The sequence below is a fragment of the Bos mutus genome, chromosome 6, assembly GCF_027580195.1.
Source record: "Bos mutus isolate GX-2022 chromosome 6, NWIPB_WYAK_1.1, whole genome shotgun sequence".
Classification (NCBI taxonomy): Eukaryota; Metazoa; Chordata; class Mammalia; order Artiodactyla; family Bovidae; genus Bos; species Bos mutus.
In genome coordinates this window covers 87977602-88002172 of record NC_091622.1, presented here as the reverse complement: position 1 = coordinate 88002172, position 24571 = coordinate 87977602, and the positions used below count along the sequence as shown (strand labels likewise).

At 34.6% G+C, this 24571-nt stretch overlaps 1 protein-coding gene across 5 annotated transcripts in view; it reads left to right on the top strand.

Moving 5' to 3' along the window:
* Positions 1-24571, top strand: part of ANKRD17 (ankyrin repeat domain 17) — a 167502-nt gene that overhangs the window by 27850 nt on the left and 115081 nt on the right. The window contains exon 1 of one of the 5 annotated variants that reach the window (XM_070372505.1): positions 9094-9217. The exons of the other annotated variants lie outside the window; for them this stretch is intronic. Within the exon in view, the coding sequence (XP_070228606.1) occupies positions 9164-9217 (54 nt within the window). The 5' untranslated portion in view covers positions 9094-9163. Of the gene's footprint in view, positions 1-9093; positions 9218-24571 lie in introns of those variants that run through there. 5 annotated transcript variants of the gene reach the window in all.

Genomic DNA, 24571 nt, shown 5'->3' with positions numbered 1-24571 from the left:
AGATGAGATTGCAAGGTTGCCTGGATAGTTTTTACATCCTGATTATCTTCCATGCCTTTGGTACTATTGTAAGTGACCTGGAACTGTTTGTTATGTCCCCTGGAGTAGAATAGTTGTCCTTTAGAAAGGTAGTAGATTGGGTTTGGGCTTGTCATTCGTTGTTATTTGTGTTTTGTCCTCATCCTCTCTACTCTCCCCACCACTGTGTCTGTGGAGTGATGGTAGGGAGGTAGGCTCTGTGTGTGTGTGTTGGGGAGGCGGTGTATTTATTTTGCAAGTAGATACTTACTCCTTTTAAATATAGGACATTTAATGTATTGCTCACCAAATTGAGAGTGCTTTACTGTCAATAGATTTAGCCTATTTGAAACAAAACCCGAAAACATTGAACTTATTCCCATTATATATGTACTGGTTTTTCTTTTTGAAATGTTGTACAGACAAATTTGGGAGGTGAACATTCACTAAAAACAATAAATATCGTATCAATTTTGTATGAAAGTGAAAATGTTAATCACTAGACCCTATTGTGAAATACTAGGAAAGAATGAATTCATGGTGTGACCCATCATGGGTGGAGACAAGAAATGCAAGTGTCCAGCAGGCACAACTGTAATTGCAGATGTGAAAGGAGGGAAAGCTGCTTTGTTTTTTACTTTGCTTAGTATATTACTTATATTTGGACAAGATTGTGCTTGTATTCAGTTCTGTTCTGGATGGAATCTATGTCTGAATGAAATATTTGTTTAAATATAATAATACTTTTTATACTGTTCTTAGTGGAGTTTTGAGTTTTATTTATTAAAGAAAAATGGAAAGGAACTATGTATCAGAGAAGATGGAAAAAATCATTGAAGATTTTGATTTTAAACTTTATGAAGAATCAGGATCAAGTTTTTCTAAATAATAGACTCTTGAAGGTACAGTAACTTTGTCATTCTATATCCACTGTGTAGTATAAAGCCTGTCACCTAGTAAACACTCAGTAAATAGTTGTATAAATGAATGATAGTTATAATGGTCTTTCTGAAAAAGTTTACTGAAGCCTTTTTATCATGTTAGACTTGAGAAAAATTTTATTTAAGAAATAAATACTCTTTGTCATGTTTAGAATATACTACTACATGGTCTTTGCATGATTTTATGTATGCGAGTATAATTTTATATATCCTTACTTAATTCTTTGTTACCTAAGCCTTTTAGCTGTTCCTCACATATCTAAAAACCTGTCCAACTGTTAACATTTATTTTGGAGGTTCTGGTGAAGTTTCAGTCATCCTTATTTTAAAATATTATCATCAAAATTAGACCTGGAATATATGTGAGGAGACTATGAGAGAAGCTGTTTAATGCTGTTTGTGTTAATAAAACCCCATCTTTTTCTTAGTTTGCATTCAATTTTTTTCCCAATAATGATGGAAGGATTACTTTAGAATTTTATATTTTCAAAAGGAATAGTTTGAAGTAAATGTGGAAGGCAGACTAACACTATTTTATTAGTTTAGTAAGAACATAACCAAAAAAATCGTACAGAATTATTATATGCAGAATCCTTATAATACTAAATTCTGACAGAAACTTCACAACTTACTAAGTTAAAGAATCCATTAAACCTAGATGGGATTTGTATTTAAGAGGAACAGAATTTTTAGAAAATTAGATAATTTGTCAGTTTTATTTTTTTATAATTTTATTTTATTTTTGGCTGCATTGGGTCTTTGCTGCAGAGCCCAGGCGCTTTGTTGCCGTGCTCGGGCTTTCTCTGGTTGTGACAGTAGTCGCGGCTACTCTCTAGCTGCGGTGTGCAGGCTTCTCATTGAGGTGACTCTCTCGTTGCAGAGCATGGGCTCTAGAGCACAGGCTCAGCTGCTCTGAGGTATGTAGGATCATAGTTCCCAGACCATGGATCAAACCTGTGTACCCTGCATTGGCAGGTGAATTCTTAACCACTGGGTGCCAAGGAAGTCCCAACATAAAGTTTTTTTTTTTTTTTTTTTTAAACTGAAGGATAACTGCTTTACAATGTTGTGTTGGTTTTTTGCCATACATAAACATGAATCAGCCATGGGTTTACATATATCCCCTCCTTCATGAACCTCCCTCCCCGTCCCACCCCTCTAGGTGATCACAGAGCAGCAAATTGAGCTTCCTCCATCATACAGCAAATGCCCACTAGCTATCTATTTTGCACATGGTAATGTATATGTTTCAATGCTACTCTTTGAATTTGTCCCACTCTCTCCTTCCTGCTCTGTGTTGAAAGTCTCTCCTTTATGTCTGGAACTCTATTGTTGCCCTACAAATAGGTTCATCAGTACCATTTTTCTAAATTACACATATATGCATTAATGTACAATATTTCTTTTTCTGATTTCACACTGTGTAACAGCCTCTAGGTGTATCCATCTCACTAGAACTAATTCAGATATGTCCATTTTTATGGCTGAGTAGTATTCCATGGTACATATGCACCACAACTTCCTTATCCATTCATCTGTCAGTGGACATCTTGGTTGCTTCCATGTCCTGGGTCTTGTAGATAGTGCTGCACTGAACATGTGTCTTTTAGAATTGTGGCTTTCTCAGGGTATTTGCCAAATAGTGGGATTGCTGGGTCATATGGTACTTTTATTCTTAGTTCTTTTTCTTTAAGAAATCTCCATACTGTTCTCCAGAGTGGCTATATCAATTTACATTCCCACCAACAGTACAGAGTTCCCTTTTCTTCACATCCTCTCCAGCATTTATTGTTTGTAGATTTTTTGATGATGGCCATTCTGACCAATGTGAGGTGATACCTCATTGCAATTTTGATTTGCATTTCTCTAATAATGAGTGATGCTGAGCATCTTTTCACGTGTTTATTAGCCATCTGTATGTCTTCTTTGGAGAAATGTCTGTTTAGATCTTCTGCCTGTTTTTTGATTGGGTTGTTTGTTTTTCTGATGTTGATCTGCCTGAGCTGCTTGTATATTTTATAGGTTAATCTTTTGTCAATTGCTTCACTTGGAATTATTTTCTCCCAGTCTGAGGATTGCCTTTTCATCCTGTTTATGGTTTCCTTTGCTGTGCAAAAGCTTTTAATAAGATCCCATTTATTTATTTTTGTTTTTAGTTCCATTACTCTGGGATGTGGGTCATTGAGTATCTTGCTATGATTTATGTCAAAGAGTCAAACATCAGGTTTTTTTTTTTAAGCTAGAGATTTATTGTTATTTTGTAATTAATAAATTGTCAAGTTGGTTATGACACTACCCCACACTGTATACCACCATTTGCTAGTACAAAAGCTTTTAAACCATACTGAGGCATAGGGCAGAGAGAGCAGAGACACATGAATATCATCCTTAACAACTTCCTCTTAGTCATGCCTCTGTCTTAATCTTTGTACATGTTTTCTTCCAGGGGAGAGTGTCAGAACAGTGCATAAAATAGTGGGCAACCTGCCATTTACCGTTTTAATACCAAGCAACTTACAGAAATAATGGAATTCAGCTTGTGTTTCCCTTGATTTTACTAGTCTGAACTCATTTTAGGTTACTTTAACATTTTAATTTCCCTTAACTGTACATAAGAGAATATGATGACTAAGAGAATACTGAACCAGAGTCAGCCAAATATACTACTGACCCCAAAATTATGTTTTAATAGGTCCTAAAGGAATGTGGCTCAAATGGTAAAGAATCTGCCAGCAATGCAGGAGATCCCAATTTGATCTGTGGGTCAGAAAGATCCCCTGGAGAAGGGAATGGCTACCCACTCCAGTATTCTTGCATGGAGAATTCCGTGGACAGAGGAACCTGGTGGGCTGCAATCCATGGGGTAGCAAAGAGTCAGACATGACTGATTGACTAACAGAGGAATGTACCACCCCAGTGGTTTGAGAGTTCATCAGTGACATAGTTTTAAATCCATGTTTCCATCAAGAAATTTACTGTACAGTAATATTCAAGTATATGCAGAGTATGTGGGCCCTTTTGTTGGGCATATTCATTGCAATATTACAAAATGCTGGAGCAATACAAATGTCCATCAAAGGGGAACTGATTATAGTACAGGATTTTATTAGTGAAATTTGAATAACAATCAAAATCAGAGAGAGATATACAAATACTAATCTGAAACAATTATGGAATATTACATTTTAAAATGGAGATGTAGGAAAGTATGTACAATATCCTTCTGTTTTTATAAAAGAAAATCTTGCACTAAGATATGCTTCATATATGTAGGTTATTTCTGGAAGAATATACAATTTGTGCCTTTTAGGGGTTGGTGAGAGAGAGGTTTACTTCTCCCTATATTGTCTTTTATACAGGAATGTTTTCTATGTTTGTGCATTGCTTTTGTAGATAAAAACCATAGTTTAAAGAAAAAGAAAGTAACCTATGAAGGTAACAAAAAGCATTTACTATGGTGTATTAGATATATCAAAAAGCTCCAGTCATATAATAGCATGATTGGTTTAGGAGAAATATAAGGTAAATTTATAGAGATAGTTATATATAGTTATTTTAGTAATGTATATAGACTATCAGAAATTTGACCAGATTTTGTTAGCCTTTTAATTTAAATTCTATTTAACTTTTTAAGGTATGTATGTCAGTTATGCTTGGTCCAGGCTATTTTACACTTCTACTGAAATAGAGTAGAAAAGAGAAAAATAGAGATGTAATGACTACATTTCATACATTTTAAGAGGTGAGATTGGTTCAGATTTTCTTTTTCTAATAGTTTGTTTTTATGTAGATGGGTGAAATAATTATGTTTCTGCTGCAACCAATTAAGTGTCTTTGTTTTGTTTAAAAATGTGGATTTTGAAAAAGTCTTGCCGTTTCCTAAGTAGAAAAAAAAAAAAAAATTGATGGGAGCAGAGCTTTACAAGGAAGATTTGATTGGAAAAAAAACACAATGTTTTATGTGGAGGAACAAAACCATACAAAATAGAGTTGCTTGCTTGTCAACAAATCTGTGTGTGTGTGTGTGTGCGCGCGCGCGTGTGTGTTTGGTTTTCTTTTTCCTTGTTCAAAGAAATAAGTGCTGGGCCTAAATGAAACGGTGCATTTTAGAAGATTCCTTTATTTAGTCTTGCTATTTATTGAGCTTCTTCTGTCATTTTCCTCTACTTTTTATGAGAAGCTTTTCTCTTCACTTTGGACATTTGGAGCTTATTGTGTTAAGTATTCTCCTTTATGATTTAAGTAACTTTTGTTCGTTTGTGTTTGTTTGCATAACTGTTAGTAGGTTAACTATTAATTATACTTTAATGCTTTTGCCCTAGATGAAAATTAAAGATTTTAAAATCCATTTTAGGCAAATGGGGAAACAGATTTTTTTGCCTTCAAACTGATTGAACTAGAAGGATGTTAGCTTACTATTAGGATGTAGAATCTTATAGCAGATGTATATGAATCTCCTTTCACATACCCTTTCCCCCAGAGTAACCTGTGCTGTGGCATAGGTCCTCATATTAACAAAAGAACCAGAAAATAAAATTAAGAAGAAATTATTATTTTGCTGTATAACAAAGAATTACAGAAAGTCTCAAAAGTAGATTATGTTTAAATTCAGTATTTCTAATATCTTATTTCAATGGCCTAAAGATAATAATCACAGAACAAGTAAGTCTTAGTGGTAGCAATAATTTAAAAGGGATTAGGAGAGCTTCCCTGATGGTCCAGTGGTTAAGAATTCACCTGCCAATGCAGAGGATACAAGTTCAATCCCTAGTCTGGGATGATTCTACCTGCCACGGATATGCCACAGCTACTAAACCCACTTGCCCTAGGGCCCATGCTCTGCAACAAGAGAAGCCTGTGCACCGCAACAGAGAGTAGCCTCCGCTGACTACAACTAGAGAAAGCCCACACATAGCAACGAAAACCCACCACAGCCAAAAATAAATAAGATAAAGGGATTAGGATGCATAACTGGATATCAGATGATTCCTTTATTCATGCATTTGTTAATTTAATCAACAAATACTTAAGTCCTTGCTCTCTGCCAGAGACTGCTGGCTCTGGGCATACATTGCCAAACAAAGCATTGCCTGCTTTCATCAAGCTTGTGATCTGTAAGGGAGAGACATGATACATGATATATAAACATCTATAATTCTGTAAGAAAGCTATAATGACATATTTATTAGTGAAAATTTAACAGTAAATGTCAGAAAAGCTTAAGAGCAGCACCATATTATCCTAGTACAGAGGAGAAAGAGACAGTGAATGGTTTGATTGACTTGAACCTTAGGGGCTGGATGATTTGTCAAAGTTAGAAAGCCTATTCTTATCTTATGAGAAATAAGAGTGTTTGAATGTTGAGTTCCTTGAATTCAAATCTGTCATTTCTTGCTTCTGTTGGAAAAAGGTTTGAGAAAGAAACTTTGTTGTTGACTTCTCTTAATCTACTGCTAAGTCACTTCAGTCATGTCTGATTCTGTGCGACCCCATAGATGGCAGCCCACCAGGCTCCGCCGTCCCGGGGATTCTCCAGGCAAGAACACTGGAGTGGGTTGCCATTTCCTTCAATGAATGAAAGGGAAAAGTAAAAGTGAAGTCTCTCAGTCGTGTCCTCTTAGCGACCCCATGGACTGCAGCCTTCCAGGCTCCTCCGCCCATGGGATTTTCCAGGCAAGAGTACTGGAGTGGGGTGCTGTTGCCTTCTCTGTCTCTTAATCTAAGGATGAGGCAGTTTATTTCAGGTAAGGAACGGACTGAACTGGAAGGAGGGAAATAGTGAGAACCAGTTTTCTAGTTCTTCATAAGCTATGTCTTTACACTGGACATTATTTTGTTTGAGAAGCTTCCAAACAGAAATGTAAGCACTATATATGATCTTGGAAAAATGTTTTTACTATCATTTGTTTTCCATTAATTTCACACATCCTTTGGAGTCAGACTATTCTGGGTTTGAATTCTACCTCCACTTTATAACTGTGTACTGTGTGCAACTTGATTTTCTTATCTGTAAAACGAGGATCATATCATCTGGTGGAAGTATAGTAGATAGTTCAGAGGACAAACTCTGGAGCCAATTACCTGGGTTCAAATCTTAGCTTGTTAATTTAGTTGAGAGTAAGTTGGGAGAGGTGCTTAACTTCTCTGTACCTCAGTTTCCAGAATGGAGATAATAATAGTTCCTGCCTTTTATTGAGATTTAATGAGTTAATATATACAAAATGCTTAAAATAGTTTATCACATAAGTAAGCACATGGTAGTTATTAATGTTATTAGTTTCAATTATTACCACCTAGGGTATTGTGAAGGTTAAATAACTTGTTTATTTAAAAAATAATGATTTGTATATTGCCTGACACAATAAAAATATCTCCTAAATAATCAGAAACTGAGGAGTAGATACTTCATCTCATTGAGTCTTCATATATACCTGTTTAGAAGAAATTTTATCTGTCGTGTTTATTGTACCTAGGATAGTTTCTGATATACAGTAGACAGTACCTTTTTGTTTTTTGTTTTAAAGATTTGTTTATTTTTGGCTGTGTTGGCTTTTCTCTAGTTGCTGCGAGTGGGGGCTACTCTCTAGTTCCCTGCACAGGCTTCTCGGTCCACTGGTTTCTCTTGTTGCAGAGTACGGGCTCTAGGGTGCTTTGGCTTCAGTGGTTCTGGGTCCTGGGCTCTAAGAGCACAGGCTCAGTAGTTGTGGTACACAGGCTTAGTTGCTCTGCGGCATGTGGGGCCCTCGTGGACCAGGGATCGAATGCGTGTGGACAGGTGGACTTTTTACCACTGAGTCATCAGGGATGCCCAACAATCCATTGTTGAGTTAATGTTATCACATTTTACAAATAAATAAACTAAGGCCCAAGAAAATTACAAGGTGTTTATACTAAAAAATAACATCACTTTGAGGAGACATTACTGGAAAGGCCATTCATATCATCACTTAGAGTTGACCATATGTGTTAATAATAACTCCCTCTAATTTTTTCCTTTTTCCTTCTCTTTAAAAAAATTCACTTTCTTTAGTTAGGTTAGAAAAATTTAGACTAGAGGAACTGTTCACCTTAGAGTTACAATTAAAGTTGTTAATCTAATTGAGTGATTACTACAAATTCAGTTCGTATGGCACTCTTAAAGTGCAGGGTTGTTTTGTTAATACTACAGAATAGAGCATAAAACATTTTTCTTTTCCCATTGTGTTTTCTATATTCTAGATTATATAAGGAAGAAATTTGACAGGGTATTGGGTTGACCAAAAAGTTTTGAATTTTTCTGTAAGATATTATGGAAAGCCCCAAGCAAACTTTCTGGTCAACTCAATAGTTTCACTCAACTGAGGTTCTATTACAGTAGTAAATATAATAAAAAATTAGCTCTACCATGAGTCACCCATATTTGCTATTTAATGATCCAGAACCAGTGTTTCTAAATTTCATGCATCTGAAATATTTTAATCTTTTGTAGTATTATTATAAGGGAGGGAGAGGTCATTTCTTTGGTTAGTAAATAAAGTTAAAGGCATTTCTAGAAAATGCATATAATCTTGATGTGTTGTGGCTTGCTTCAATGACTGTGAATCTGTTGAATATTAATCTCATTTCTCTTAGATATTTCCAAACGATTAGTTTATAGAATACCAGATTACCATTAAAAAGCTACATTAAATTATTATTTTAACACCTGCAAGTCAACTCCTATATGTATTATATAATGCATATGCCTGATGTAACAAATTCCTAGTTTGATAGCACCTTGCCTCCCTCTTTGTGTATTTAATACAGCCATTAATCTCACTACAAGGCTTTACTAAGGATAAATTGCTACGTAACCCACTTCAACCTCTTTTGTTCAACCAGGAAGCCAGACATGTTTAAGCTTTTTAAAAAATACATTATTATTTCTTTTTTGAAATTTTGGAGTTTTAAAATTTGAAATGGTAAAATATAAGAGACTGTATCTATTTTGTCTGTTGAAATTACTTGGCTGAAGTTTGCTTTGGAATAGAGCTTCTGTATCTTTAAAAAATACACAGTGAGTCACCCCCTGCTCTTTTGGTAGATGCCTGGCTAGTGAACAGCTAAGCTGCTTTAGGCATGTAATAGAACATTCCATTTCCTGTTCCCTTGCTGACACAGAGGAGTGTTCCTGCTGGCAATGATCTAATCATAGTGCAGTAAGAAACATGGCAGTTTGATAAAACATGGTGGAGACAGCGGCTGAAATGGAAGCATATGTTCTAGAAGACATTCTTGAGGTAGGGCTAGGTTTGTAAATGAAATGAAAGTTGAAATCTGAACAAAGAAATCTTATCTGCCGGAATTATTTTACAGATGAATAGATTAGAGGAGAGAGCAAAGAGAGGCAGAGCATAAAAGCAAGATACGGTCAGACCTTATTCCGTGTGAGAATGTGGCAATCTAGTTCACATGATTACTAAATAAGTCTAGAATTAATTTGTTTAAACTTAATGTTTTGTAAATTGTAGATATATGTTTGATAGGGGGAAAAAAGAAAGAAGGAAAGGGCTTTGGACTTAATAAAAAGCCTTGTGCTGGTGGTGACCTTTAGATTAACTCATTAGAAGGTGGGGTCTGCAAAGCAGCTTTGAGTAGGTTTAGTATCATATGTCTTAGAATTCATTTACATATCTAAGCCCACAACTCTTGCTTGCAGTTAACTATTAAAAACAGCTGCTTATTTTAGTTTCTAGGGTAAAATTAAGCATATATATCAATCTATTTGCCTAATTTAGCTGGTACATCTGGTTCTAGGTTTTTCATGTGACTTTAATTATTATAAAATAAATTATTCAATTAAAAATTAAAAGACTGTAAAATTTAAGGCACCAGTGCTTGAGAGCTCACAAAAATCTTTATTTTCAGTCATGAAAATTTGAATTGTATTTTCTCTTTTTTTTCTCCTTGTGTCAGTGTTATAGAACCTATTTGCGTATAAATCAGTGCAAGGAAATACATGTCAAAGTGAAACTATAATTGGTTTTGGCCTTGGATGTAGTATACCATCATATTTTTATTTATAGATATAAATATTTAAATAATTTTCTTATTTTGGGGGTGTAGGGTTTTTCCTCCTCATTAAAAAAAAAAAAACTGGCTAATTTTTATGATGATTTAATGATGATGAGTGATATTCCTAATACTTAGACTCTTAAGATAATTTATTAAATATTTTACTGTCCTCAGGAAAAGAATTTGTTATGGGGAGAGGGCTTAGGAGAATAAACTGCAAAGGGAAGCCAGGCGGGGTTAACAGGAGAAAAAAGCCTATGCGCATTATAAAGTGCTGCATGATCAATGAGCATTTTCTGGAGTCCCTCAGTGTGTGCTTGGAGCTGACATTGCAGCAAGTCTCATGGTTGTTCTGCAGAATGAAAACTGATTCTATTGTGTTATCTAGCTCCTTGCAGACACCTGCCAATGTACTCTTTCCCCCTCTCCTTAGAGTTTTATTGTCTGAGTTGAATTCTCTGGTTAATTTCCATTCTTTTCCTCTTTTCTTTTTTTAATTTTGATACTGTTAGTGAGTTTCCTTAGAAATGGTATGGTAAATTATCCACTTAGAAATAGTGATATATATTTTCATTGAGGAACTTCTGTAATTAGCAGTGGTCACATGGCTATTAGTAGTTCAGATTAAAGAAGTCTGTTTATAAAGTTCTAGGAGGACATTTTTATTTGCTTTTTAAAACTTTTGCTTTGAATTTTAAAAGAAGCGTACCTTATAGATTTCAGTAAATTCATCTGACATTTTCTTTGGTCGTTTTAAATTTCAGCATATAATAGATTTTAGAAGTCTATTTATTTTCTGGGAAAAGCCTACTTGGGCATAGTTTTGTGTCTTAAGTATAAATTTTTCTAATACTTCCTTAAGAGTTGACTTTTCATTATTCCCACTAAAGCACTAAAAGTGTTTAATGTCATGGTAAGATTTTACGTTACCTAACTTGTTCATAGTTACTAGTTAGTTGCAGAGGTTATTTACTGTCTGTAATTTTAATTATTTGTCCTAATTCTCTCTCTCTTAATTTGATTCCTATATACCTGTCACATTAAACCATACTAAGTGAGTAGTTTCGTCTTTGTTTCATGTTATTTTATTTAAATGAGTATTTGTCAAGTATTGGCAGACTAGAAGTGAAAAATTTCCAACTAGTAATGAAATATTCTTCTTTTCAAAAATTAGAAGTACTCATAATGGGGATGTCCCTGATGGTCCAGTGGCTAAGACTGTTAATGCAGGGAGCCCCAGGTTCAATACCTGGTCAGGGAACTAGATCCCACATGGCACAACTAAGAGTTTGCATATCATAGCTAAAGATCCTGCATGCTGCAACCAAGACCTGGCACAGCCAAATAAGTATTTTTTTAAAAAGTACTCTTGATGACCTAATGCTAATAGTAAAAGTTAAAAAAGAATAAACTTCCTAACTCTGAAGCTAAATGTACCATTTTCTAAAGTACCTCATATGGCATATTTTATACAATGAGCTTCCTAGAAAAAAATTTTAATGAGTTAACTCATTGTGTAAATGTCTAATAATGAATAATGAAGTTCATCTATATACCACAGTGATAATTTTATTATTGTATCTAATATTAAGCCATTTGAAGTTTATCACCATATTTTTTTCCATAATTTTTATCATTATGACTTATTTATTGAGCATCTGGAATTTTATGTAGATTTCTGATTATTTACATTAAACACTGAATTCCTTTTTTTTTTTCTGTCTTTGAATATAACTTGGTCTTTTGAATCATACATTTTACAAGGTACTTTTATTTAAGTCTTAATAAAAAGAAAGCTTAAAATCAGCATCGTTAGTGATTTAGTGCAGATTAATTCTTGTAATGCAGTGGTTTACCTTTTAAATTGTGATTGTTTATTGTATATACCCACATTTATTTAATGTACATTTTTAAGTGATCATCAGTCTTGAGTAAAATACTGTGTTTCTAAAACTTATAGTACAACAGAAAAAGATTGATTTCAACTTATATCATTGCTTCTCAGCTCTCTATAGTAATGGATTAATAGAATAATTTAGTTATTTAAATTATCTAGATAATCTGGTCAGTGATTTTTTTCCTCCAAACTGAAGTAGTCAAAGTGTTTCTGTTCCTTTTGCCCACCTTAACTAATATTCAGGAAAATGGCCACCTACAGATGATAGGGAGCCTACATAAATACCTCTTTCTCTTTTTTTTTTGCTTATATTATTTTTGCTGAGACATGATTATAATTTTAGAACTTTGATGTTCTTCCTCTGAGTCGTATATAATAATGGATCTTAGTACTTAGAAAGATCAAGAAGAAAAAAAAGTTCTCCAAACTTTTAATTTTGAGGGGGGGAGGGGTGTTTCCAAGTTTGTGTGTCCAGGTGCTATGCATATAAACCTGAGATATTATATAAGCTTTTTAAATATGAAAACAAAACATATGAGAGGTCAGATACTCGATTACTATATATTGTAGTTTTATTCTCTTTGAACTATGTTTAGTAGTTTTCTATAAGAATTGCTTTAGAAATGAAAAATTTTTATAAGTATTTCTTTTAATTTTAATCAAGTTCAAAATACTTTCTTCAGGGTATAGCATTTGATACATTTTTGCCTTAAAAATACCAGTGTTTTGAAAATAAAAATATTTACATTTTTAAGAGTAGTAACTTGCCCAGTCTTGTTCCTTTGTCAGCTAGATCCAGAGTGTCTAGCTTCATCTGTACTTTATTTTACAGGTTGTAATATGTAAGCTAAAAGCCCTTATATCTCTGTGGTTGTTCCTTAGATATTCAGTGGGTTGAGGATTTGGCTGAACGTTTTAGGGTTTAATTAAATTAAGGATTCGATTAAACATATTAAGTAGGTTTATTATGGAACTATTTCTTGCATTTGTATTTATCTTGAGATTGGAGGGGTTTTAATCTTGAAAGAGTCGCAGGGACATTGTTGTTTCTTTTTGATTTGTCACCATTATGGGCTAGTGGTAAATAGTGCATTTTCATCTAAACAGGGGAATTCCACTTGCTATTTATTTAAAAATTATTTTTAGTAATGATATAAAAGCTCTTCAGAGTAAACTCTTTTGACAGTGTCCTGCTATATTTATTTTTATTCTATGAAATACATTGGCTTATGTAATACATATTCTTCATATGTTATATCAGTAAGTCTTCCATGAATTTCTAAATTCTATATCTATGTAGTTAGTATAATGCTTTTGACATTTTTCACTAGGAAGATTTGGAGTTACTCGTATGTGTGTGTGTTCACACGCACCCACTCAGTCATGTCCGATTGTGCGACCCCGTAGACTGTAGCCCGTCAGGCTTCTCTGTTCATGGAATTTTCCAGGCAAGAATACTGGAGTGGGTTCTCATTCTCTACTTGAGGGGAATCTCCCTTACCCAGGAATAGAACCCGCAGTATCTTGAAAGAAAGAAAGTGAAGTTGCTCAGTCGTGTCCGACTGTTTGCGACCCCACGGACTGTAGCCTACCAGACTCCTCTGTCCGTGGGATTTTCCAGGCATGAATACTGGAGTGGGTTGTCATCGCCTTTTCCATCATTTCATGAGGCACCTGGTATTCTAATCATTAGCAAAAAACAGCCAGAGAGAGTCTCAGCTGTATACAAGAAAACAGTGCCCCAATGGACCCAGGCAAAACAGGAAAGCGTTCCACTTGTCTCTTTGTCTAGTCTTCGCCAGGATGATTGATATAAAATGATTGATATTGGTAGGCAGATTCTTTACAATTGTGCCACCTGGGAAGCCCCTGGGAGTTATTCTTGGGACAAATATAATTTGATCTAGAGACAGAAAAGTTTAGCTAAATATATAAGTTATTTGAATTAATAAATGTAACATTTTCCATTCATTAAGAGGTTTTGGAGACATTAGACATGTTGGCTATATTGAGTCTTATAATTTCACTCCAGAATTTATTGAGCATCTTCAATATGCTAAGCAGTTGAAATTCAGTGAGATTAGTCCAGCTAGCTTTGCTTCATCAAAGTAAAAATTCAGTAGACAGAATGTCTGTCATTGGTATTTAAACATTCTTAAATTCAGGATGTGTACAGATGTATGTTTGAATGCTTGTATCTTACTTCATTTGTTTTTCTGGATAGTTTTAGCATTCTGATTTTTTTAGTAAGCAAATATTTTTCTTTAAGTACTTTTAAGTTTTGTGTGTGTGTGTGTGTGTGTGTGTGCTTATCTAATTGTTATGCGTATTTATGAATGTCAGGCTGTCTAGAAAGTCCCCTAGATGTCATTGTCATCTATTTATTTGTAAAGATTTTGCTGTTGCCAGTTATATCAGTATGTTGTTATACATATGTTCATATAACACGCTCACATATACTTGCTTCTATATACTCTGTGTACAAACATTCACGTCTCTGCTATATTATGCTTTATGAATACTCTTATTTGAAAGTTGAGTCTGTCTTGAATGGAGGGGCAGAAGTTGCAACATTGCTTTCACACACCAACTTTGAGAGAATGCGTACGAGAGTAGTAGAAGATGACTAAAAGATAGACTTAACGTTAGTAATCCCTCTAAAGAAGACTAATATTTTAGTGGAGTAGTTTCAAACCTTTCAAGTGAAGGTTTCAAACAGCTTGCAAAAGATAGTGTAACTACAGATATGTAAATTAATGTTACTCTCACAAGAAAGTAATGTCAGGATTGTCCAAATGCTACTAGTCCCACGTTAATTCAACACAGTCTGGTGCTTAAGGTGGAACATATTGTGAAACATGCATTAGGAAAGGTCTACGTCATGTGTTACCTGCATATACATGTAGCAGCATTGGCACTTTCTGAAGTATTTGGGTCCTTGTTCTGATGCTTGACTGAATAACTCATTCTGGTGTTGAAGTGACTTGATCACCACAGACTTGCTGAATATCAAAGTCTTGCTTAATCACTGGTTTGGTTTTAGTACATAGCTTCCAGATTTGCCAAAACAAAGGTCTTTCAGGAGGTGTTTACAAATATCTTGAGGTAACTTTTGGTTTTGGTTTAATGAGTGGCTAGATTGTTGGCCATTAATATTGGTCTTGGATGGAACCATGCTTCTAACTAACTGGCTATATATGGACAGATAGATATATGTTATATGTAGGATACCCACATAATTTTATAGTAGCAATGGAAATTGACCACATTAGTTAACAATTTGTTGAAAATTTAAGTTATTATACAGAAGGATTGTGCTATTACAGTTTTACTTAATTTTATAAAAATAACTTTTCCGAAAGAAAACAACTGAGAAGAATGGCATTATTTTAGATTTTTACAAATACCTTTGAAGTCTGGCTTAATAGAAGATATGTCTGGTTTTATATTTAGTCTGTTGCAATACATTATTTTAGAGGAAGTCTAAGAAAAAGTACCGTCTTAACATTTAGAATATTTTAATAGCCATTTTGATAAATGTGAATATTTTTCTTTGATACCAGTCCTAAAACTATGATGGTTTCCTGGAGGTTAGTTGTAGTGTAGAATCTGAAACATTATCAGCGAATTTTTTGAACTTTGTTCAATTAAAACCCACTGGTTTTTTGTGTATCTTGAGTAGATCATTTGGTGCATGATTTTGTAGCATCGTACTCTGGTCAATTGGAAAATACTGATTTACTGAGTTCCAAATATTGCTGCCTTTTATTCCACGATATAAAAAAATAACATTTACTAATACATCACTCTTCTCCTTAGAAAAATAAAGAACTGGAAAGCTGTCACATTCAGTGACAGATATAAATTTTCCAAAATTATAATGTATACTTGAAAATTTGAATTTATCACTGATGAGAAAGAGAGTTGTTTTTGTTGAAATGATATCAGTGTTCCATGAAAAAAAGGTATTGGTTTAGATCACATTTACACAGGTGTTTTTCTTGAGACAACTGCAGTATCTAGGTATGCAGCAGAAATGTTTTCCATTTTGTTACACTGAATATTAAAAGGTAATATACTCAAGGTGGAAAATTTAAAAATTAGTACTTTTTATTGCTTCATAATGGAAATTCACCCTTAATTTTTTTCACTTAATTATGAGTGCATGGCAGACAAGATATGATGATTGGTGATATGGCCATGATTTGTGTTAAGGGAATAGCAGTTTTTACCCACCATTATTTTTGTATCATCAATTTAATGTCAACAGTGAAACAGGCAAATAACATTTTAGTACTGTATTATAAAAATAGTTTTGACTTCACAGAGCCTCTGAAAGAGTTTTGAGGATCTCTACGGATCTCGCGGATCATAGTTGAGTAACTGCTAGTTTAGTATATTGCCCAAGTTTACAGTCAGTAATGGCATAAAACTAAGATTTAGATTTAAGTCTACTCGATTAAAATGTTTTCTTTTACCATATTATCAAATTTTAAAATTTATTACATAGTCCCAACTTCTCTAACTTCTTTTGTCACTCTAGGTTTCTCTATCCTTCAACTACAATACAGCAGATATAAAACGAGGGAAAAATTTTGTGGAAAAAAATTTAAACATGTTTTGCAATTCGTCATTCAGAATTTATACAAAAGGATTTTGAAGATTCCTGAGTGAAGGAGGACAGATATAAGTAGAAGTGGTTCTGCTTCCAGAATAACATTATGTAATACTTTTAATTTTGATAAAGATGAATAAAGATTAAAAACTTAAATGGGTTATGAATTTCGTCAAATGTCTTGTTATAGTTCAGAATGATTAGGAAAGGAGTTTATATATTATAACTGTTTGAATTACTCATATGTTAGCGAGTGGAAACAAATAGATGAAGTATGTGTCAAATTCAAATATTTTTCTCTTTAAAGATTTTAGGCTTTTTTCATGTATTTATTTAGATGCTTTGGGGGTTAGTTATGGTGCGCAGGTTCTTTTTCATTGTGGTGCACAGGCTCTGAAGTGTGTGGGTTCAGTAGTTTTGGAGCTCAGTAGTTGTGCACAGGCTTAGTTGCCCTGCAACTAAGGATCTTATCTTAGTTCCCTGACCAGGAACTGAACCCATGTGCCCTGATGTTGGTTATCCAAAGACTAAGCCATTTCACCTTCCTCTGCAAAGTAGCAAATTAAGTTGTTTAAAATCTACTTTATACTTTCCTCTTGTATTTGTATGTACTATGTTTTTGCCACAAATTAATTTTGAAATTGGCACTGAAATCATGTGGTCTCATAGGAAAAAAGGATCTATAACATCTGCACATCTCTTGTCTTTATGCTTCTTAAATGCTGAATACAACTCTTCTCCCCACCTACCAAATTCCAAGTGACTGTTGGAAGATTCCCTTGGAGAAGGGCATGGCAATCCACTCCAGTATTCTTGCCTTGAGAATCCCATGGACAGAGGAGCCTGGTGGGGTTGCAAAGAGTTGGAAGTGACTTAGCATGCACACATTCATTGAGATAAGAAGCAATGTTGAGCCAGTGTTAACACAGCTTGTTGGTGATCTCTATAGTCTGGATTCCTTCTTTAGTCTCAAGCCTTTTATCATTTATCCTGCTTCTGACTTTTGATACTTGCTGTCCACTTTGTTTTGATTTCTTACTCCTGCTACAGATTATTTAGATTCTGCTCCTCCTCTTGATGTTTGGATATTATGAACAGCCTAACTCCTCATTTGTTGAGCTTATTTTTCTAATTAGTGTTTATCCTTAACTGGTTCTAACCTTGAATTTGTTCTGTTGCCATTTCTTCAGTCTTTGTCACATTCTACACTTGTAATTTATGTCCTGTCATCATACAAAGATCAACATATATTTGTATGAACTATTTAAGCAAGTATGAGAAATAGTTTCTAAATTCTTATGTTCCATAAGGAAGTACTGGTTAAGATTTTCCAAAAATTTGTGCTGGTGTTGAAGTGTTCACAAATATTGGAAAATTTTCCTTTCTATTATTTTGTCACATTTGTACAATATTATCTTCTCAAGAATCTTTCTCAGTTTATTTTTCCTATTTTTTTTAAGTTTTATTTATGAAATAAATGGAGATAGGACTGGATAGAAAGTTGCTTTCTTCTAAATGTATTTATTTAAGAAACCAAAATATTAAGATTAGGCTTTATATATGCCATATGAAAAAAGTCTTCTTAGGTAGATCATTTTGTAAATATTTTATGAATTACAAAGAATATATCTTTTATAAAGTATGATAAGTGAGAATGCTAAATTACATCAACATTGACTTTTAAGTATTTTTATATTTAATAGGCTTCCTTTTTAATTGTCTTGAGCTTCTAGTGAGATTGTATGATTTTCTGTGAATAGTTTTATTCTTCTTGATGTCCTCAGTGACGTAGCATTGTATCTTGAACACAGTAAATGCTTGTTTTTCATTTGGAGTTACACATGTACAATGAAGGAATTACTGTACTGTGTTTTTATCTTGGAAAGTTCTCTGAACTCTTAGTTTTGGTTAGGTATATACATGGAATGAGGCAGAAGAGTAACAGTTAATCACGTTATTCAGATCAACCCAGGTGATCTGTAGGTTGGAGTTCTAACATAGTCTTTGTATGTTATTTGAAATAATATTTTTCTTTTTATTCTTGCACTTTTTGGTCTCTAAAGTTAAATTGTACTGTATAGTTTTTCTAAGATCCCTTCTATATATATTAAAGTCTTGACTAGAACTCTAAAGATAGTAGCTTCAGTAACTTCTAAACAAAAAGTTTGACATGATGGTGTGTTTTACAAGTTTTAAAACTTCTTTTGCTTTGTTATTTCACATTTAAGAAGCAAATACAAGTGCAGTGTTGCACCTGAACTATTATTTGACATCCTTCTATCCACCCAACTTTATTTTTACATTTAATCTGAATTGTTTATTTTTACATTGTATTATAATATTCTGTTACTACTTACAGTGTTTACCTGCTGCCCTCTTCAACATCTATTCATTATTCAAAATTCTCCTTCCCTAGGGTTTTTTCCCTCTCTAGCCTTTCTTTCAAGTTCATTATCTCTTATCCTGTCCTACTCTTAAAAAGTAACGTTAGAGTGTGTACATTAGAAATATTTTAATGTCTCTGTAATGTGCTTGATAAATGTTGAATTCTTTAATGTGGATACCTTGACTCTCTTTAAAAAAAAATGCTTTCTGCATTTATGTAAAAGATATTTCATTCCACAAGAGAATTTGAAGTGTCTTATAAGAGTATACTGAACTGAACTGATGAGTATATATATTCTGAAAAATAAAAATACAAAAATCAGAAGTAGTAAATTAATACCAGTGGTAAAATTGACTTCAGTTCATTCACTCAGTTGTGTCCGACTCTTTGCAACCCCATGAATTGTAGCACACCAGGCCTCCCTGTCCATCACCAACTCCCGGAGTTCACGAAAACTCATGTCCATAGAGTCGGTGATGCCATCCAGCCATCTCATCCTCTGTCGTCCCCTTCTCCTCCTGCCCTCAATCCCTCCCAGCATCCAGGTCTTTTCCAATAAGTCAACTCTTCGCATGAGGTGGCCAAAGTACTGGAGTTTCACCTTTAGCATCAGTCCTTCCAAAGAAATCCCAGGGCTGATCTCCTTCAGAATGGACTGGTTGGATCTCCTTGCAGTCCAAGGGACTCTCAAGAGTCTTCTCCAACACCACAGTTCAAAAGCATCAATTCTTTGGCACTCAGCTTTCTTCACAGTCCAATTCTCACATCCATACATGACCAGTGGAAAAACCATAGCCTTGACTAGACGGACCTTTGTTGGCAAAGTAATGTCTCTGCTTTTGAATATGCTATCTAGGTTGGTCATAACTTTCCTTCCAAGGAGTAAGCGTCTTTTAATTTCATGGCTGCAATCACCTGTAGTGATTTTGGAGCCCCCCCAAAATAAAGTCTGACACTGTTTCCACTGTTTCCACACTATTTGCCCATCTGTTTCCCATGAAGTGATGGGACCAGATGCCATGATCTTAGTTTTCTAAATGTTGATGTAGATTGAATTAACTAGCAACAAGAGCCAAATTAGAAACTTGATAAGTTTTGAGATTTGTGTTGTTCATAAACTCTGTAAGCATGGTGGATGTTCTGGAGAATTGATAAATTTTGTGCAATTTAGATCTTAGAAAATAATTTCTCTTTGTGCCCCTGTATTGGACCTACTGCTTATTGTATTAAATAACTCCATCTTCTAAAACTAAACAAACTTGATACTAGTTTCTACAAAATGTAAGCCAAGGATTTACTGATAAAATTCGGTTGGGTTTAAAAAACTAGTACTGTAGCCTGAGTACTCAGTTTTCTGGTAGTCTGGTTTGTTTCAAGGATAAAATTTAGAACACTCAGAGCAGAGATTGCAAACTCATGGCTTCTTAGCTGTATCAGACTTAGGAATGTATTTTGTATAGCTGACATAATGTTGGCCCACGTGATGGTCATTTATTTAGATTTAAAAAAAAAATTCATCTCAGAAGTTTTGTGTAGTTTTCACTGTTTGGGCCTTACAAATGTTCTATTAAATTTTTCCCTGTAAGGGATGGAAGACTTCTCTACCCTCTTAGATTCAGTGGTTGAGATGTGCAAATTGAAAAGAAGTCAAAACCGAAAGAAGCAATTAGGCCTGGGAGCTTATATGCAATTTTTTTTTTTTGGTTCCATAAGGTCTTAGTTGTGGCACATGGGCTTAGTTGCCCCATGGCAGGTGGGATCTTCGGGTCGTAGTTCCCTGACCAGGGATTGAACCAGTGTCCCCTGCAGTGGAAGGCAGATTCTTTACCACTGAACCACCTGGGAAGTCCTGCTTATATGCCATCTTAACAACGGATGATAAATGGTGTCCTAACTAGCCAAAGGAATGGAGAAGGCAGTGGCACCCCACTCCAGTACTCTTGCCTGGAAAATCCCATGGACAGAGGATCCTGGTAGGCTGCAGTCCATGGGGTCGCGAAGAGTTGGATACGACTGAGCTACTTCACTTTCACTTCTCACTTTCATGCATTGGAGAAGGAAATGGCAACCCACTCCAGTGTTCTTGCCTGGAGAATCCCAGGGACAGGAGAGCCTGGTGGGCTGCCGGCGACTTAGCAGCAGTAGCAGCAGCCAAAGGAAAAAGAATTTGGACTTCTCGGATGTAGGAGGGCAACGATATAGGAAAACTGATTGGTAAATGTTGTTGTTCAGTCGTCCAGTTGTGTCTGACACTTTGTGACCCCATGGACTGCAGCACGCCAGGCCTGTCTGTTCCTCACCATCTCCCAGAATTTGCCCAAGTTCATGTCCATTACATCGGCAAAGCCATCCAGTCATCTCGTCCTCTGATACCGTCTTCTCCTGCGCTCAGTCTTTCCCAGCATCAGCAACTTTTCCAGTGAATCAGCTATTCGCATCAGATTACCAAAATACTGGAGTTTTAGCTTCAGTATCAGTCTTTCCAGCAAGTATTCAGGTTGATTTCCCTTAAGATTGACTGGTTTGATCTCCTTACTGTCCAAGTAACTGGGTTATCTATTGAAGTTTCTTATGCGGAGTTAAGTTTGAGCCATCACCAGTGATAAGAGTCATCTCCAATGACAGTGATTAAGAGTCTTTCTCCTCTTCCTGGTTTAGGAGAGGCCAAGATGAAATACTTAGATTATTGTAAATGATAATTCTTTATATTTTATTTGGCAGTTGTTTGTCCAATATACAAATAGACATTTGTATATTGATCTTATATCCTATTGGCTTGCTAAATTCACTTGGTTAACCAGGGTTGTTTTTTGTTTGTTTGTTTGATGGTAGAATTTTCTACATGCATGGTCATCTCTGCAAATTAAGTCAGTTTATCTCTCCTTCTCCCCTATTTTTAATTTCTTGCCTTGTTGGCCTACGTAGGACCTCCAGTAAAATACTGAATAGAATTGGTGACTTATTGGACCAAGTTGCCTTGTTCCTGATCTTAGCGGGGGAAGTGTTCAATTTTTCCTAATTAAGTATGATGTTCTTTATACTTTTTTCTAGATTCCCTTATCTGGTTAAGATATCTACCCCTAGTTTGCTAAAAAATTTTATTATCAGAAGATACTGAACTGTCAGGTCTTTTATCTGATTCTGTTGAGATGATCCTTGATTTTCCTTCTTTGTTCTGTCATTATGTGAATTATATTAATTGACTCTTGGATTTTTAAGCCAACTTTGTATTCTTAGAATAAACTGCATTTGGTCATGATATATGACCCCTTTTGGATATGGCTGGATTTGGTTTACTAGTATATTATTAAGGATTCTTGTTCTTCACAAGGCATATTGATCTTTAGTTTTCTTAAAAAAAAAATCTGGCTATTGTGTATCAGAGAAATGTTAGCCTTATAACGTGTTTGGAAGTACATCTTTCTTTACTATTTTCTGAAAATTTGTTTGAGTGATTGAGTTGAGCAATGAAGCCATCTGTACCTTGTGTTTTATTTGTGGGAACATTTTTAATGAAAAATCCATTTCCTTTGATAGATACATGGCTATTTAGCTTTTCTTTGTCAGTTTTGAAAATTTTAATTCTTTTTGCGTAATTTGTGTATTTCAGTCTAAGTTGTTGAATTAATTGACATAAGGTTGTTCATAGTGGTCTTTATTATTTTAAATGATGGTAATCAGCCATGAAATTAAAAGACGCTTACTCCTTGGAAGGAAAGTTATGACCAACCTAGATAGCATATTGAAAAGCAGAGACATTACTTTGCCAACAAAGGTCCGTCTAGTCAAGGCTATGGTTTTTCCTGTGGTCATGTATGGATGTGAAAGTTGGACTGTGAAGAAGGCTGAGTGCCGAAGAACTGATGCTTTTGAACTGTGGTGTTGGAGAAGACTCTTGAGAGTCCCTTGGACTGCAAGAAGATCCAACCAGTCCGTTCTGAAGGAGATCAGCCCTGGGATTTCTTTGGAAGGACTGATGCTAAAGCTGAAACTCCAGTACTTTGGCCACCTCATGCGAAGAGTTGACTCATTGGAAAAGACTCTGATGCTGGGAGGGATTGGGGGCAAGAGGAGAAGGGGACGACAGAGGATGAGATGGCTGGATGGCATCACCGACTTGATGGATGTGAGTCTGAGTGAACTCCGGGAGTTGGTGATGGACAGGGAGGCCTGGCATGCTGTGATTCATGGGGTAGCAAAGAGTTAGACACGACTGAGCGACTGATCTGATCTGATCTGAATCTGTAATTATTCTTTAGTAATTCTTTCAGTTCTGATAGTGATAATTTGTATTTTCTCTTTTGTTCTTGTAAAACCTTTATCAGTTTTTTTTTCTATAAACTTTAATTTTTATTTCATGTCATTGACTTTTCTATGTTATTTTCATTTTCTGTGTCATTGACCTATGCTCTTATATTTCCTATGTAGATTTAATTTGTTCTTATTTGGTTATTTTAAATGGAAGCTTAGATTATTGTTTTTAATGTTTCATCTTTTTTACTGTATTAAAGGCTGTAAATACCCTTTCTGTGCACTGCTTTAGGTATATACCACACATTTTTATGTGTTGTGTTTTCATTATAATATTTAGTTCTAAATGCTTTATAATTTTCCTTGTGATTCCCTCTTTGATTCATTCTGCCTTTCTCAACTGCGGTTTCATGGGAAAATTACACTTTAATGCTTAAGACATCTCTTTTCTCTTGTGCATATATAATCATGTTGTTTATATAACATCCTTGGGAGAATGGAGAAGATAGTCTCTCAAGTTATTTATGGTCATCTTGTCACTCAGATGAGGAACTATTTTTCAGAAAGTTTGTGGATTATTTAAAAGTATTATATGTGGTCAGAGAATATACTGTACTGCAATTTCAGTTCTTTTAGGTATATTGAAGCTTGTTTTATGGTCGAAAATATGTTTCATTTTTGACAAAAGTTCATGCATATCTAGAAAGAATATATTTTCTGCAGTTGTGGGGTGAGTGTTCCATAAATATCAATTATGTTAATTAATAATGTTCAAGTCTTTTATGTTCTGACTGATTTTCTGTCTACTTGCCTAGCAAGGACTAAGATGAGTTTCAAAATTTAAACTATAATTATGAAGAGTCTTGTTTTTTTCTTTCTGATCTGTCAGTTTTTGCTCCATTATATTTTGGAGCTCTGTTACAAGGTATTAAAGATTTAGGTTTATTATATGTTCTTGCTAAATTGATCCTTTTATGTAATTAAATGTCCCTTTTTATCTTTGTTAGTATTCCTTGTTTTATCTCAATTCTGCTTTGTCTGATATTAATAATAGCTCTACCAGCTTTGCCACAGCTGATATTTTCATGATATGTCTTTTTCTATTCTTTTAACCTCTCTCTGTCTTTATACTTAAAGTACGTTTCTTTTAGGCATCATATATTTAGCTCTTGCTTTTTTATCCAGACTGTCAGTCTCTGCCTTTTAATCAGTGTATTTGATCCATTTTTACTTAATGTAGTTATCAGTGTTTTGTGTTTAAGTCTACTATTTTGCTAATTGTTTTGTTTGTCCCACTTTGTTATTGTTCCTTTTTCCATTGTTCATATATTTCAATAGATTGAGTATTTTTAATATTTCATTTTATTACCTCTATTGGGGCTTCCCAGATGGTGCAGCGGTAAAGAATCTACCTGCCAGTGCAGGAGAGG